The sequence below is a fragment of the Caretta caretta genome, chromosome 4 (assembly GCF_965140235.1).
Source record: "Caretta caretta isolate rCarCar2 chromosome 4, rCarCar1.hap1, whole genome shotgun sequence".
Taxonomy (NCBI): domain Eukaryota; kingdom Metazoa; phylum Chordata; order Testudines; family Cheloniidae; genus Caretta; species Caretta caretta.
The window spans coordinates 91,303,351-91,317,931 of NC_134209.1; the positions used below are offsets into that span (position 1 = coordinate 91,303,351).

Sequence of the window (14,581 nt, forward strand, 5' to 3'; positions counted from 1 at the left end):
GAGAGTCCCGTGAAAATTGTGTTGCCCATTTTTTAGGTAACATGCTAGTCCAAAATAGCAAATGTACACGTACTTCAAATGATCATAACTTCCCTTTGCTCAAAAAGGGATTATGAAAGCTATCAAATATTTCATATGGGAGACTGTAGTAAACTTTAAACTTATGTCTCCATTTAATAATTATTCTCCCTATGCAGAACCATGTGAATAATAACTTGAAAATAGAATGAAGGCCAATTTTAGAAGACCTAGCTTTAAAATTTCCCCCCTGCTTTGAGTATATTCTAAAAGGTCACCAAGAAGGAATAATTAAAGTAAAGGTAGAGATAATTTCCCCATGGATCCACTACCCGCTGGTAATTTTATTCAGATGTGCCTGAACCTCTGCAAGTGATTAGTCTTTTGAAAAATGTGTAATATAGAATAGTCACTAATAATGATCACTTACCATGAGCCCCTCCATCTCTGATCTCCCAACCCTCATAAATCCATGTGAAGGCACAAATCCAGGCTCTGCCAGACCAAGGAAGAAAAAGTCTGCGTAGTTCAACTCTCACAGAAAATACCCTGCCACCAGTTTCTTCTTCTTTGCATCACAGGAGTTTCAGATCAAACACCTCTGCTGTTCTCAAACATGGAAGCCTGGCATGGGAAAGAAAGGTAGTTCCTTGGGTAGCTATGTTTGAAACCATGTAGGGTTTTATAATTAAAACTAGCACCTTGAACTTTATCTGGAAATTCATTGGGAGCCACTGAAATGCTCAGTTACTGGGGTTGTACACATTCGGCACTAGGCTGAGTCCTTAATGGTCCTGTGTGCAGCCCCAGGAAGAGCGTGTTACAACAAGAAGTAAGTTTATAAGGAGACATTTTAATGAAATGTCACTTACAGTGATGGTATATTGACTGTTAGAATTGCCTGCCACTAGCATAAATAGACATGACCAGACTTTTACAACCCTCCCAGTGGATGTTGTCATCATCTGAATTTTACGGTTTATCCTGACTGTAATTGAATTAGTTAGAAAGTACCTTCTGTGCAAGCAAAATTACCTAAAAAGCCAAAACAAACCCATGCCTGTACGTTGGAAATATTGATTTCATTAGGGGTTTATTTAGTAAGGAAAGGGCCTCCTACTTTAGCTGTTTGTCTTGTTTTGCTCTGTTAATCCATTTGCCCGTTTTCTGAAGAAAACTATATTGTAATGGAGAGAAAGGGTGATGTTTTGGTTGAGACATGAGATTAGGATCTTAAAGATCTGAGTTTGATCCTTGGCATTGCCACAGACCACCTCTATATTCTTGAGAAGGGCTTTTAACCTCACTTTGCCTCAGTTTCCCTCATCTGATAACACATACTTCACATATCTATTGTAAGTTTTCATTCATTGATAGTTGTAAAGGATGTGAGATCCTCCAATGGGAGGCAGCTGTACATGTGTGAAAAGTACTCTCAAACGCAAGTAATGAATGGAGAAGTGAAATGACAGCCTGATAACCCCTGCTAGTACAGGCATCATCTTAAGGATTGCTATGGCTTGTGTATATGGATATCTATATCTCAAGAGAAGACAAGGTTGAAAAGAGAGACCATGAAGAATATGAAACTAATCAAGAAAATTCTAAGAAAATAAAGTACTGGTAAGCAATAGGAGAGGTCACTGTTTTTTTTTTAAATGGAATTGAGCCTGAATGCAGAGACTCTGGTTATTGAAACAATGTGAGAGCAAGTCCCCCAGTTCCTCCCTTCTGTCTCTGCACAGAAAGGTTTTTTAATAACATTAGAGTGATAGCAGTGACCCATGGAGCAGCAATACGGTGCTTAGGAAAGAAGGCAGAGCAGAAGTTAAAACCTGTACAGTAAAATATGGGAGGATGCATGCCTGTCACCACACAGAAAGAGAGAGAAAGGAGACCAATCTAACATGAAAAAAACTTTGAAAATTGTAAAAGCCAAATGACTGTGTCCCAAGAAGAGATTTAAAATGGATTCTGTTGATGTAGGAGGTGTTGCAAGGCAGTCAGTGAAGAAGATGAATGTATTAACGGGGGGAAATTGCAGGACCCACAGTATCCTGATCAGATTTAGTCTAATAAGCCAAAGTTTGGTATGAGGCCTTTATGCTAAAGCAGAGAGAATGAAACGGTGGCGAGAATCATGAATCTGTATGCAAGTTAATTTTTTTAACGTTTTGCTATTTATTTACTGTCTCAGTAATATACATTCCCTCCCCACCCCCAAGGTTGTAGAAGAAAATGGGGAACAAGTGCCATGCTACTTTGTCATGGTGAGTTTACAAGAAGTTGGTGGAGCTGAAGCGAAGAACTGGAGAGTTCCCAGAAAGCTCAGTGAGTTTCAGAATTTACACCGAAAACTCAGTGAGGTAGGAATACTTTTTTGTGTGAGTGGGGTTTTTATCTTTTAAAATACTAGACACACATTCAGAAGAAAAACCAGTACTTAAAATAAAGTGACCATTGCCACCTCTAATCTATGTGAAAAATAAAGAAAATAGCTTAAATATGAAACCTTTGTTTAGAAAGTAAAACAAGCCGTTTCTATGTAAGCAAAAACTGTATCAAAGTTTGGTGGAAATGAGTTTATAAACCTCTGGTGTTGGGCTCCAAAGGTGAGTTTATTAGCTTCTTGATTCACAAGTACTTTTTGATGGCTAATTTACTGAAGCAACAAGTCAAAGACTTTGTGGAGATAGCTGCTTAAAATGGACAACAGGAGACTGATTGTTTTCAGAAATGAAGTGGGTAGGCAAGAGTGCATACAGACTGCCATTTTGGAATGGGGAAATTAAGGGGGTGGGGGAAGAAATCTTAGTGGAAGTCTTTTTGGGGTTCCCTCCATATGTTTCAGTAGCAAACTTGTGGAGGGAATCACTCTGCTGCAGTTTATTTAATCTGAAATGAAAGGTGGAAAGAAAAATGGAAGAGGCTTAATTTGAGGAAAATTTGAATCCCACCACTTTCACCTTTGTCACCCTTTTTTGCTTCAATTACAGTCTTCCTTCAAACTTTTTATCTCCTTACCAATTTAATTGGATTTCCATGACACACTTGCTGCTTTCCAGTGTCTCAGCTGGCCTTTGTGTCTTATGCTTTATGACTAATTGACACTGTTCGTGGCAAGATTGGTTTTCTGTCTCCGCCTCTTCTCATTTTCTTCCTCTCTCTTTTTTATCTATTGTCCTGCTTCTTCTAACTCATTGTCTGCTACTCCTTCTTTATAACAGGCCATCCTTATTCCATACTGTTTCCTGGTCAAGAATATAGCATGCCCTCTCTCTGTAGCGTACACTGTCTGTCCAGCCCTGCCCTCCTTTTTATGTCTAGTTATATTAAAATGCACTTTCCATTTACTTAAAACAGTGGTTTTCAACCTGTGGTCCACTGACCCTTTTGGGGGTCTGCAGACTATGTCTAAGGGGTCAGCGAAAGCTGACTATGAAAGTAAAGTTTCAGATCCCAGAAAAAGCATTCTGTTTTTCTGATCAATAAAAAGAACATGAATACACACAACTACAGGTCAAACCCCAGAAGTGTTGTCGTTACCATAGAAGCCTACAGTTTAGCGCCCTTTCTCATGCTATGTCAAATGCCATGCCCAGCACTGAATTCTGTTCAGTCAGTTTTCAGTCTTACCCTTCTATGGTAGGGGGTCTGTGAACCACAGATTGAATTTCCAAAGGGGCCTGCACCTCCATTTGAAATGTTTTAGGGGTCCGCAAATGAAAAAAAGTTGAAAACCATTGGCCTAAAACATCTAAATATTCCAGAAACTGGTTATTCCTCATTACTGTATTTTCAGACCAGCTGCTGTTTACAGCCTCTTGCCCTTTTGGACCCAGGTTTCTTTCTAGCAGCCAATTTTTGCACTTGTTGACAGATTGCAAAAAAAGTTTGTACTTGGCCTTTTCTTGTTTAATAATGAATTGTATTTGCTGAGCTGATCCTGTGTCCTAGTGGCTTCTGTGCTGTATTGCCGTATGAGCCCGTTTTGAGTTCTAGGCTTGGTCTCTGGCTCCCAAGGCAAGTGAGGGCTTGAAGCACTAGGAGGGACAGCCCTTTGGGAAAGAAAATGCCTCATTTTATTCTGAAGCAACTCTTTTATTCGACATAGGATTGGTAGTGATGGAGCTCCAAAGGAAGAGTTCCTAACCTGTGTTACCTATGGGTGGCCAAGGGAAGGAGTTCTCAGAACACTCAGAGGGGTGTGGAAGGGAGAGGAAAATTAGGGGATGTCCTTGTGTCTCCATTTATACCCATATCCCTTTCTGCCTTTTTGCTGTATGTGTGTATTAAAAATGTGATGGAATAATCGTTTTGTCCTTTCTCTGCTCAGTGTTTTCCATCATTAAAGAAAGTTCAGTTGCCTTCTCTCAGTAAGCTGCCCTTCAAATCTGTAGATCAGAAATTCATGGAAAAGTCCAAGAACCAGTTAAATAGCTTCTTACAGGTAAGAAAACAAAGATTGTATGCTCTTAAACATTCTATTAATTGTGGAGTCAAAAGGCAAACTGGCTGCCCCTGTTCTGTGCTGCTGGGCTCTGGAATCCACGGTAGCTTGTCTGCATAAGTGTGTGACACATTTTCTCCCAATCTTTAGGAAAAAATCCTATCTTTGTGTCTTTAGTACTGTTCTACAAGCGCTGTTTAGAACAGTTGTCACCAACTGGTCAATCGCCATCGACCAGTCAATCCTAGAGGATCTCCCAGTCAGTTGCGATCTCCGACTGTGTAGCGTGGCAGCTGCTGAGGCACACTCCCTACCCCGGACCCATGCCGCTCCTGGAAGCAGCCAGTGCAGCTCTGAGGGCGGTGGGTCTCTGTGCACTGCTCCTGCCTGCAAACACCGCCCCCACAGCTACCATTGGCTGGGAGAGCTGTGGGGGCGGTGCTTGCAGAGAGGGGCAACGTGCAGAGCCATATACCTCCCACCCCTCCCAGGGGCCGCAGGGGCGCATTGGCATCTTCTGGGAGCAGTGTGGGGCCGAGGTACTCAGGGAGCCTGCCGTAGCTTCACTGCGCCCACTGCCGATCGGGAGCCACCGGAGGTAAGTGCTGCCTGGTGGGAGGCCACACTCCAACCCCCAGCCCTGACCCCCCTCCCAGAGCCAGCACCCTATACTCCCTCCTTCACCCCAACAGTCTGCCCGAGCCTGGAGCCCCTTCCTGCACTTCTATCCCAGGCTCAGCCCGAAGCCCCCTCCCACACTGCGAACCCCTCAGCCCCAGCCCAGAGCCTGCGCCCCCTCCCGAACCCCAACCTCCTACCCCAGCCCTGTGAAAGTGAGTGAGGGTGGGGGAGAGTGAACTACGGAGTGAGGGGGGGATAGAGTGAGCGGGGCGGGGTTTTGGGAAAGGGGCAGGGCCTCGGGGAAGGGGCAGAGTAGATCCTGGGTTGCCCTTGGATTCAAAAAGTGATCTTGGGCATAAAAAGGTTGGAGACCACTGGTTTAGAAGGTCGTGCTGCAGTCACTGCTCCTCCTACCACAGGTGCGAACTTTCCAAAGCGCCATTGTGGGTGCTCGACCCCTGGCTGGGCCCAAGGCCCCGCCCCCACTCCACCCCTTTCCCCAAAGCCCCACCCCTGCTGTGCCTCTTCCCGCCCAATTCCACCTCCTTCCCCGAGCGCGCTGCGTCTTCGTTCCTGCCCCCGCCCCCTCATACCACAAAACAGCTGTTTGCGACGGGTGGGAGGCGCTGGGAGAGGGGAGGAAGCGCTGATCTGTGGGTCCTGCCAGTGGGCGGGAAGCACTGCAGGAGTGGGAGGGGAGCTGATGGGGGGCTGCCGGTGGGTGCTCAGCACCCACCATTTTTTCCCCGTGGGTGCTCCAGCCCCGGAGCACCCACGAAGTCGGCACCTATGCCTCCTACTCTGGGAGGACCAGGGAGAACTCACACCACTCATTCTTTTGTGACTTTCTGAAAGTCTGTAGTTCAGACAGTCATTATGTTCTTTTCTCTTGGAGAGATCTCAACGGGTAGTTGCGGGCAATCGCCCCCTTCCCAAAGAGCTCTCAAGTGTGCAGTGCCACAAGGAGTCATTCTGTTACCTCTCCTGTTCAATGCATGTATAGGACTGTTAGGAGAGCTAATAAGGGTGCATGGGGTTCAGTATTTTCACTGCGCCGATGACATCCAACTGTATGCCTCTTTCTCTTCTGATGTAGTTCAGCACCTCAGCCAGTGTCTAGCTGAGACTAGGGCAAGGCTGAGAGCAAGCTGGCTGATGCTGAACCCAGCTAAGGCAGAGCTGACGATGGTGGGTTGGGGGAAGCAGCTGGAGGAGATGGCAGAGGTAAAATCTGCCCCTTTGGTTGAGGGAGTATGTGTGACATTGGTGAATAGTGCTCATGTCTCATGGGCGATGTTCGATGCCAAGAAGCTGTTTGAAGATCATATTACAGTGGTGACCAGTCAGCTTTTTACCATCTGTATCTGGCTGGGAGGTTGCGACCTTTTTTTTCTGATGTGTACCTTGCCACTTGTACCCATGCGTGTGTCACCTCAAGATTAGACTATTGTAATGTGGTCTACATGGACTACACCTTACAACCATTCAGAGGCTGAAGCTGGTGCAGAATGTATGTGCTTGCTTAGTGAGTGGGACACCTCACTGGGAGCACGTGACCCCAGTGCTTTGGGATTTGCTTGGCTGCCTATTGGTCTCCAGGTGAAGCTTAAGGCATTGGTCATGACCTGTTGACTATCAAGCCCTAAATGGCCTGGGACTGGCCTAGCTGAGGGTCCACCTCTCCCTGTGTCCTTCTGCCACAGCTATGGTCAGCAGCGCACTTGAGGTGGTCCTGTTTGTTATAAAAGGTGGGGGTTGCTGGCAGGGCATTCTCTGCTGGGGATCCAGGACTCTGGAACTTGCTCCCTCATTTGGTTCTATGGAGCCTGAATTTGGTGACCTGCAAAAGACACCTCTTGAACAGGGTCTCAGAAGGAGGCTGAAGGTGTGCTTTTTAGATTATGAAGGGAATAGGTGGTTGGCTGGCCAAATTCCTGTGGAATTGATTTCAGTGCTGCTGAGTTTTAATTTGATAGTATGTATTGTATGATTATGTAATTATATTAGATTGCCTAGAGCCTTGGCTAGGCATCATTATTATTTTAAATCTAAATAAATGAATAAAAGGTATGGTTTAGATAGGACAACCTTTAAAGTGGCTGTGTTTTGCCCCAAAAGGTGAAATTGTATTTGGCCTCCAGTAGCAACAAACAGGAGACATTATACAATTTACAGATACAGCAGTAGGGGTTTTCAGGGCTACCTGGGTTTAACATTGCTGTTTGTTTAAAGCAGACTGTTTAACAATTAAGAAAAACTGTTCTAGATTCTGAAGTTCAGAGACTAATAGGCCACCTCTGAGTCAGGAAAAATGAAACTAGCATATTCATTGATATGAAAAGTAAATTGTTTGATTTTAGAGTAATCTTTTTCCTAGACAGCTTTTGTTTGTTTTCCAGGTACTATAATACAACCAAACATTGCTGTAAATCAGCAAGGTATATTTCCCTCAGGAAGTGAAATAATTGTATGTATGTTCTCTTTCAAAAGTAGAATGTTGCTGAAGTGGAACTGAGCACCATTAATATTCAATGTACTTTTTTTTAAACTGGGGATAGGATTTCAAACCCTGAATGTTTGCCATTTCATTGCTGTGCTTTTCAAAGGCATCATTAAAAAGTAGCAGAAATGTATTGAAATATGAAACTCAATTAGATTATTGCATATCTAACTGCTATTTCTTGGGTGCTGTACTACCCTTAAATAAACACTTCAGATTTTAAGCATCAAACTTTAAGACTTTCTTTTTTCCCCTTCTGTGTCCTCTTGTCCCTTTCTGTTTCCTGCTGTTCTAGATTCCCTTCACTCCCAGCTGCTCATGGTCAGGTGCCCCATCCTCCATCCCAATAACCTTTCCTGCAAACCATCCTTTATGTCAGTGTCTGAGGAACCCCCTTTATTTGGTGCTGCTTCTCTGGTGCTCAGAACCCAATCCTGTTTATCTGCATCTTCCTTCTGCTCCAGATTCCCTCTTTCCACACCCACAGACCAGGCAAAGCAGCTAGTTCTTTGCAGGTTTCCCTGCAGATGAAGTAAATTAGGTAGAGAAAGTATAGTTTCAGGCAATCAAAAATCTGCAGATTCTAGTTTCCAGTGAAAAATAAAAATGACACTTGGGCATGACTACAGGGGAGAGCTTAGTGGATGGGCAATTTATAGCAGTGCCTAGTTGGGAAAGAATTACTGGCAATAATCTGTGAAAATCAAAGCACATGCAAAGCCTTGACAGAAGGGAAAGCTATTATCATAATTTCACTGTAACTATGGGTATTGTATGAAAAGTGACTATGTAAAAACAGTTCCTCCTTACTCAACAAATATGCTCCCTGTGTATTTCCTCTGTGTGTCTCATATTTGCATATTTTACTGTCTAAAATGTACTACTTTTTACTATTAAATAACTGCAGAGCCAAGATAAGCTGGATTCTGTTCTGGGTCATACATCATTTTACCAGCATTGTTACCAATGAACCTAATACTCCTCTCACTTACACTGGCCTAAATCAGGAGTAAATCCATTGTAACCATTGGTATATTACCAGCGTGAGAGCCGAGTCAGTCCTTGCGTTTAAGTCTTTATTGGAGGAGAGGGGGTGATGTACAAGCCCAAAAGAATACATCTTGAGTTTCAGATCCCATGTTGAGCTTGTGGCATTGGCATTTAGAAAAGCCATCTCTCTAGTGGTATATCAGTTTGATCTCAGAGTGGTTGTGAGACCATAAGCTTGGAACTCCACAATGCCATTTTTATAGTCCTTTTAATTTTCCGCTTTTAAATAAATAATGTTTTAAAACCAATTCAGACACTCCCCTTATTCACTAATGCTAGTCTCACTGTGCACCTGATTAGTGTATTAATCAGCAATACCGAAGAGTCTGTTGCACCTTATTGCTTAAATAATTCATATTTAATTGATATGTTGTGAATAGTCTTCATTCTGTTTTCTCCACAGAAGCTGCTTTCTGATGAAAGACTATGTCAGAGCGAAGCACTTTATGCCTTTTTGAGCCCTTCCCCTGAGCACCTCAAAGTTATTGATGTGCAAGGAAAGAAATCTGCTTTTTCACTCTCATCATTTCTGGAAAGACTTCCTGGTGATTTCTTTTCTCATCAAGAGGTGAGTGGTAGAAAAGTAATTTTCCTAGATTTAATTATTTGTCCAATATAAGCTGCTAATACAATACTTTTGAATGGTAGTTAATATTGGAGGGAGTTTGCGAAGATGCTGGTCAGTTTACTGTAAGCAAGCCAATGGTGAGATATTAAAGCTCTCTACTAAATTTAATGCAGTTTGCTAATAAAACATGTTTTATCCAGTGATGAGCTACCAAAATCTTAACAACGGGTTCCCTCCGCACCCCACAAGGGGGTCATTGCCCCCCCCCAGGACCCCTGCCCCATCCACCCCCTCCCCTGTCCCCTGACTGCCCCCAGAACCGGACAGGAGGGTCTCGTGGGCCACCGTAGTGGGTGCCCACCCCGCCCCTAAGAGCCAGAGGCACCTGCCGGGGGGCAAAGTGGGACGTCCCGGAGGTGCTTACCTGGGGCAGCTCCCAGGAAGCATCCGGCAGGCTCCTCTGGCTCCTAGGGCGAGGGAGCATAGCTAGGGGGGAGCAGGGGGAGCGGCCACTCCCCCACTGATCACATAAAAAGTGGCGCCTTAGGCGCCGACTTCCTGGGTGCTCCGGGGCTGGAGCACCCACGGGGAAAATTTGGTAGGTGCAGAGCACCCACCGGCAGCTCCCCAGTCCACGCCCGGCCCCAGCTCACCTCCACTCTGCCTCCACCCCTGAATGCACCTCCCCACTCTGCTTCTCCGCCCCCTCCCCCGGCTTCCCGCGAATCAGCTGTTCGGCGGGAAGCCTGGGAGGGCTGAGAAGCAGGTGGCGGCATCCTGCTCAGGCCGAGGGTGGCGGAGGTGAGCTGGGGTGGGGAGCGGTTCCCCTGTGTGCCCCCCCCGGGTTACCTGCTGTGGCGCGGGCGGCCCTCCTCACGCCCCCCCATCCCAGCTCACCTCCACCTCCCTGGGCCTGAGCGGGAAGCCGCCGCCTGCTTCTCAGCCTGCCCCAACTTTCCACACGAACAGCTGATTTGCGGGAAGCCTGGGGGGGCGGAGAAGCAGAGCAGGGCGGCGCGTTCAGGGGAGGAGGCGGAGGTGGAGCGGAGGTGAGATGAGCTGGGGGTGGGGGTGGGGCGGGGAGCTGCCGGTGGGTGCTCAGCACCCACCAAATTTTCCCCTTGGGTGCTCCAGGGCTGGAGCACCCATGGAGTCGGCACTTAAGGTGCCACTTTTGGCCGGTTAAATTTAGAAGCCCTTTTAGAACCGGTTGTCCCTCGCGGAACAACCGGTTCTAAAGGGGCTTCTAAATGTAATAATCGGTTCTAGCGAACCGGTGCGAACCGGCTCCAGCTCACCACTGGTTTTATCTCTGTGGAAAATATATAATATAGACAAGTGTATAGACTGCATATTCCAAGTCAATGAAATGTACACAGCCTGGGACACTTTTTGCTAGCAAAATTTCTGACCTTTCAAATGCTTAAATATAAAGCCTTTGTAGAGCTGTCCAGGGGTATCTCAGCTGTCTTGTGATAGTGAAACCCAGACTGGAGTGGGGAGAGGTATTCCTTTGATACAAAGGCTTTTCTTTTGTTCTGCTTCTCCACATCCTCCATGTAATTTTTTGTATATACCTTTTATGAATGTTGTTTTCTTCTGTGTAATATTGAAATTAGACAACCAGAAATAAGAGATCCAAATTCATTGGCCCTGATCTTCCTCACCGTATGTCCCTCTTTCATACCATTCATGTAGTTCTTTTATATGTGGCAGAGAAGAGCTTAATATGTGGCTAGGGCAAAAGTTAAATATTTTTTTCTTATACCATCTTTAGATTTATTTTTGCTTCTTTCAATTTATAAATTTTATAAAATGTGCTTATATGCTCTTCAGAAAGAAATCTGATGAGGTTCAACAAGGACAAGTGCAGAGTCCTGCACTTAGGATGGAAGAATCCCATGCACCGCTACAGACTAGGGACTGAATGGCTAGGCGGCAGTTCTTCAGAAAAGGACCTAGGAGTTACAGTGGACTAGAAGCTGGATATGAGTCAACAGTGTGCCCTTGTTGCCAAGAAGCCCAATGGCATTTTAGGATGTATAAGTAGGGGCATTGCCAGCAGATCGAGGGATGTGATCGTTCCCCTCTATTTGACATTGGTGAGGCCTCATCTGGAGTACTGTGTCCAGTTTTGGGCCCCACACTACAAGAAGGATGTGGAAAAATTGGAAAACGTCCAGCGGAGGACAACAAAAACGATTAGGGGACTGGAACACATGACTTATGAGGAGAGGCTGAGGGAACTGGGATTGTTTAGTCTGCGGAAGAGAAGAATGAGGAGGGATTTGATAGCTGCTTTCAACTACCTGAAAGGGGGTTCCAAAGAGGATGGATCTAGACTGTTCTCAGTGGTGGCAGATGACAGAACAAGGAGTAATGGTCTCAAATTGCAGTGGGGGAGGTTTAGGTTGGATATTAGGAAAAACTTTTTCACTAGAAGGGTGGTGAAACACTGGAATGCGTTACCTAGGGAGGTGGTGGAATCTCTTTCCTAAGAAGTTTTTCAGGTCAGGCTTGACAAAGCCCTGGCTGGGATGATTTAGTTGGGGATTGGTCCTGCTTTGAGCAGGGGGTTGGACTAGATGACCTCCTGAGGTCCCTTCCAACCCTGATATTCTATGATTCCATGATGGTTTTCTCCTATGTGGCTGTACTGTACTATAAATCATACAGATCATAATCTAAGCACTTAAACCCTCACTAAATGCCACTGTTACTACGTATCAACATCAATCAACAACAAATGATCTCCTCCTCCTCCCTTACACTGCTGAAGTCACCCCATCAGAAAACCGCTCAGAGAAACAGGCTTTACAATGTGCCGTGAAATTGTTAGATCCACAGACCATGGGGGGAGGAAATGCCAGAGCTCAGTGCTCCTCTTCTAAGAATGTCCTGTCTCCCCTCCTCCAGAGAAGACATCTAATGACTGTCGGTTCCTTACTTGGCAGTGTAACCCTCACTGTTCCAATGTACTCGCTTCAAAGGCTGATAGATTGGTTTGGAGGCAGAGCTGACAGACCTGCTTCTCTTGTTTCCCCCTTTTGGCTCCCCCTTTGCTCCCTGATACACAGGAATGTGCAGGGAGCCCTTAGCTGGCTCTGCAATATGTGAGGGATAATGATCACTACCACTATCCTGCACAGGCTCCTCCAATCCTGCCCCCAAGCAACCAAACTGCACTCTTTCTACTGTGTGGCAGTGGAAGAGGAGCTAGGATTGTGCTGTGCATGCACTTACCAGGGCAGCTCCATGGATGCCTTTACCAGGTGCTTCAGAACAGAGCCAGAGCACTCCCTAACTCAGAATAAATACTCTGTGGGGTTGAAAAGATCAATTCATTACCTCCAACAGTGAATGCAGGTAGGTCTGAATCTCTGAGGCAGTGGTCACTGCATAGCTAAATAGTGCCTCTGAAACCTTTGATCTTCCTGAGACCCTTCCAAATCACCACCTTCCCAAAAGGTGTAAAGTATTATTCAAGGCAAGTGGGTTCTCGTACAGTAAGTTTATACACACACACACAAGATGGAAGGAGAAAGAGATTTAAGGAACGGGGAGAAGGAAGGCAGGAACGTAACAGGAGGTTGGACTTGATGACTTATCAAGGCCCCTTCCAGCCCTCCATTTCTATGATTCTATCTTGGTGTATCTTTTGCTTTGTCTTTTCCTCCATTTTTTTTCAGTCTCTGTTCTTTTTCCACCCTCTCATTTCTCTTCCTCTCTCATTCCCTGTTATGTTCCTGCCTTCCTTCTCCCCTGTTCCTTAAATCTCTTTCTCCTTCCATCTTGTGTGTGTGTGTATATAAACTTACTGTATGAGAACCCACTTGCCTTGAATAATACTTTACACCTTTTGGGAAGGTGATGAAGGACCAGGCAGAGGAAAAGACGGGCTAGTGAAGGAGAAATAGAGCTCAAGAATAGGTTTGCAGAGTTGGAAAATGAAGAAGGGGCTCAGCAGGTAGTCACTGAAGGTGGAAGGGCAAGGAAGAAGAGAAGAGCGGCTAGTCCTATAGGAAAAGGGGAAGAGTTAATGGAGATTACACCAAATATGAGCCCCAGGAGGATATAGGATGGGTTAAAGAGGATTACAAGGGAGAATAGGAATGGAAAGAACTTGCAGCCAGAGGGAACAGACTGGAGAATAGCACCGTCACTAGGAAAAGACAGGTCTATGTGATTGGGGACTCTTTACTGAGAAGAATAGATAGGCCTGTAACCAGAGCTGATCCAGAGAATAGGAGGGTGTGCTGTCTTCCAGGTGCTAAGATACGGGATGTAGACCTGAGGTTGAAAAGGATTCTAAAGGGAGCAGGAAAGAATCCCCTAATTATCCTTCATGTGGGACCAAATGATACGGCTAGATTCTCGCTGGAAAGTATTAAGGGACACTATGCTAGGCTGGGGAAGATGCTTAAGGAAATTGAGGCTCAGGTGATCTTTAGTGGGATTCTGCCTGTTCCTAGAGAAGGGCAACAAAAGTGTGACAAGATTATGACTATCAACAGATGGCTTAGGCAGTGGTGCTATAAGGAGGGCTTTGGGATGTATGGCCACTGGGAGGCATTCATGGATAGAGGAAAGTTCTCTCGGGATGGACTTCATCTGCGTAGGGAAGGAAATAGACTTCTAGGATGGAGGCTGGCACAACTGATTAAGAGAGCTTTAAACTAGGAATTAGGGGGAGATGGTTGGGAGATGTCCAGGTAATCTCCACGCCAGAATTTAGCATTGAGAGGAAAGAAAATGAAGTAAGAGTGGATACAGCCGTGGGTAGGAGGAAGGGCAGTGTAGATACAAGTCTAATAGGTTATACTGGTAGTAAAATGACCGTGCCTAATAGGGTAAAGAATGTGAGTGAGGCCAAACAGCAAAAATTAAGATGTTTGTACACTAATGCGAGGAGCCTAGGTAACAAAATGGAGGAACTAGAGCTACTGGTGCAGGAAGTGAAACCAGATATTATAGGGATAACAGAAACATGGTGGAATAGTAGTCATGACTGGACTACTGGTCTTAAAGGGTATGTGCTGTTTAGGAAAGACCGAAATAAAGGTAAAGGTGGTGGAGTAGCATTGTATATCAGTGATGAGGTAGAATGTAAAGAAATAAGAAGCGATGAAATGGATATGACTGAGTCTGTCTGGGCAAAAATTAAATTGGGGAAGAAAACTATTAGAGCCTCCCCTGGGATAGTCTTGGGGTGTGCTATAGACCGCCGGGATCTAATTTGGATATGGATAGAGTTTTTAATGTTTTTAATAAAGTAAATACTAATGGAAACTGTGTGATCATGGGAGACTTTAACTTCCCAGACAGAGACTGGAGGACAAGTGCTAGTAATAATAATAGAGCTCAGATTTTCCTA

General features: G+C 45.2%; 1 protein-coding gene across 3 annotated transcripts in view; it reads left to right on the forward strand.

The window, feature by feature from the left end:
* The window catches only part of SNX25 (sorting nexin 25), a 163,509-nt gene that overhangs the window by 133,881 nt on the left and 15,047 nt on the right, over positions 1 to 14,581 (forward strand). For all 3 annotated transcript variants that reach the window (XM_048847964.2, XM_048847962.2, XM_048847963.2), the window contains 3 exons: positions 2,244 to 2,384; positions 4,355 to 4,468; positions 9,043 to 9,207. In XM_048847964.2, coding sequence (XP_048703921.1) covers positions 2,244 to 2,384; positions 4,355 to 4,468; positions 9,043 to 9,207 — 420 coding nt within the window. The remainder of the gene's footprint in view (positions 1 to 2,243; positions 2,385 to 4,354; positions 4,469 to 9,042; positions 9,208 to 14,581) is intronic.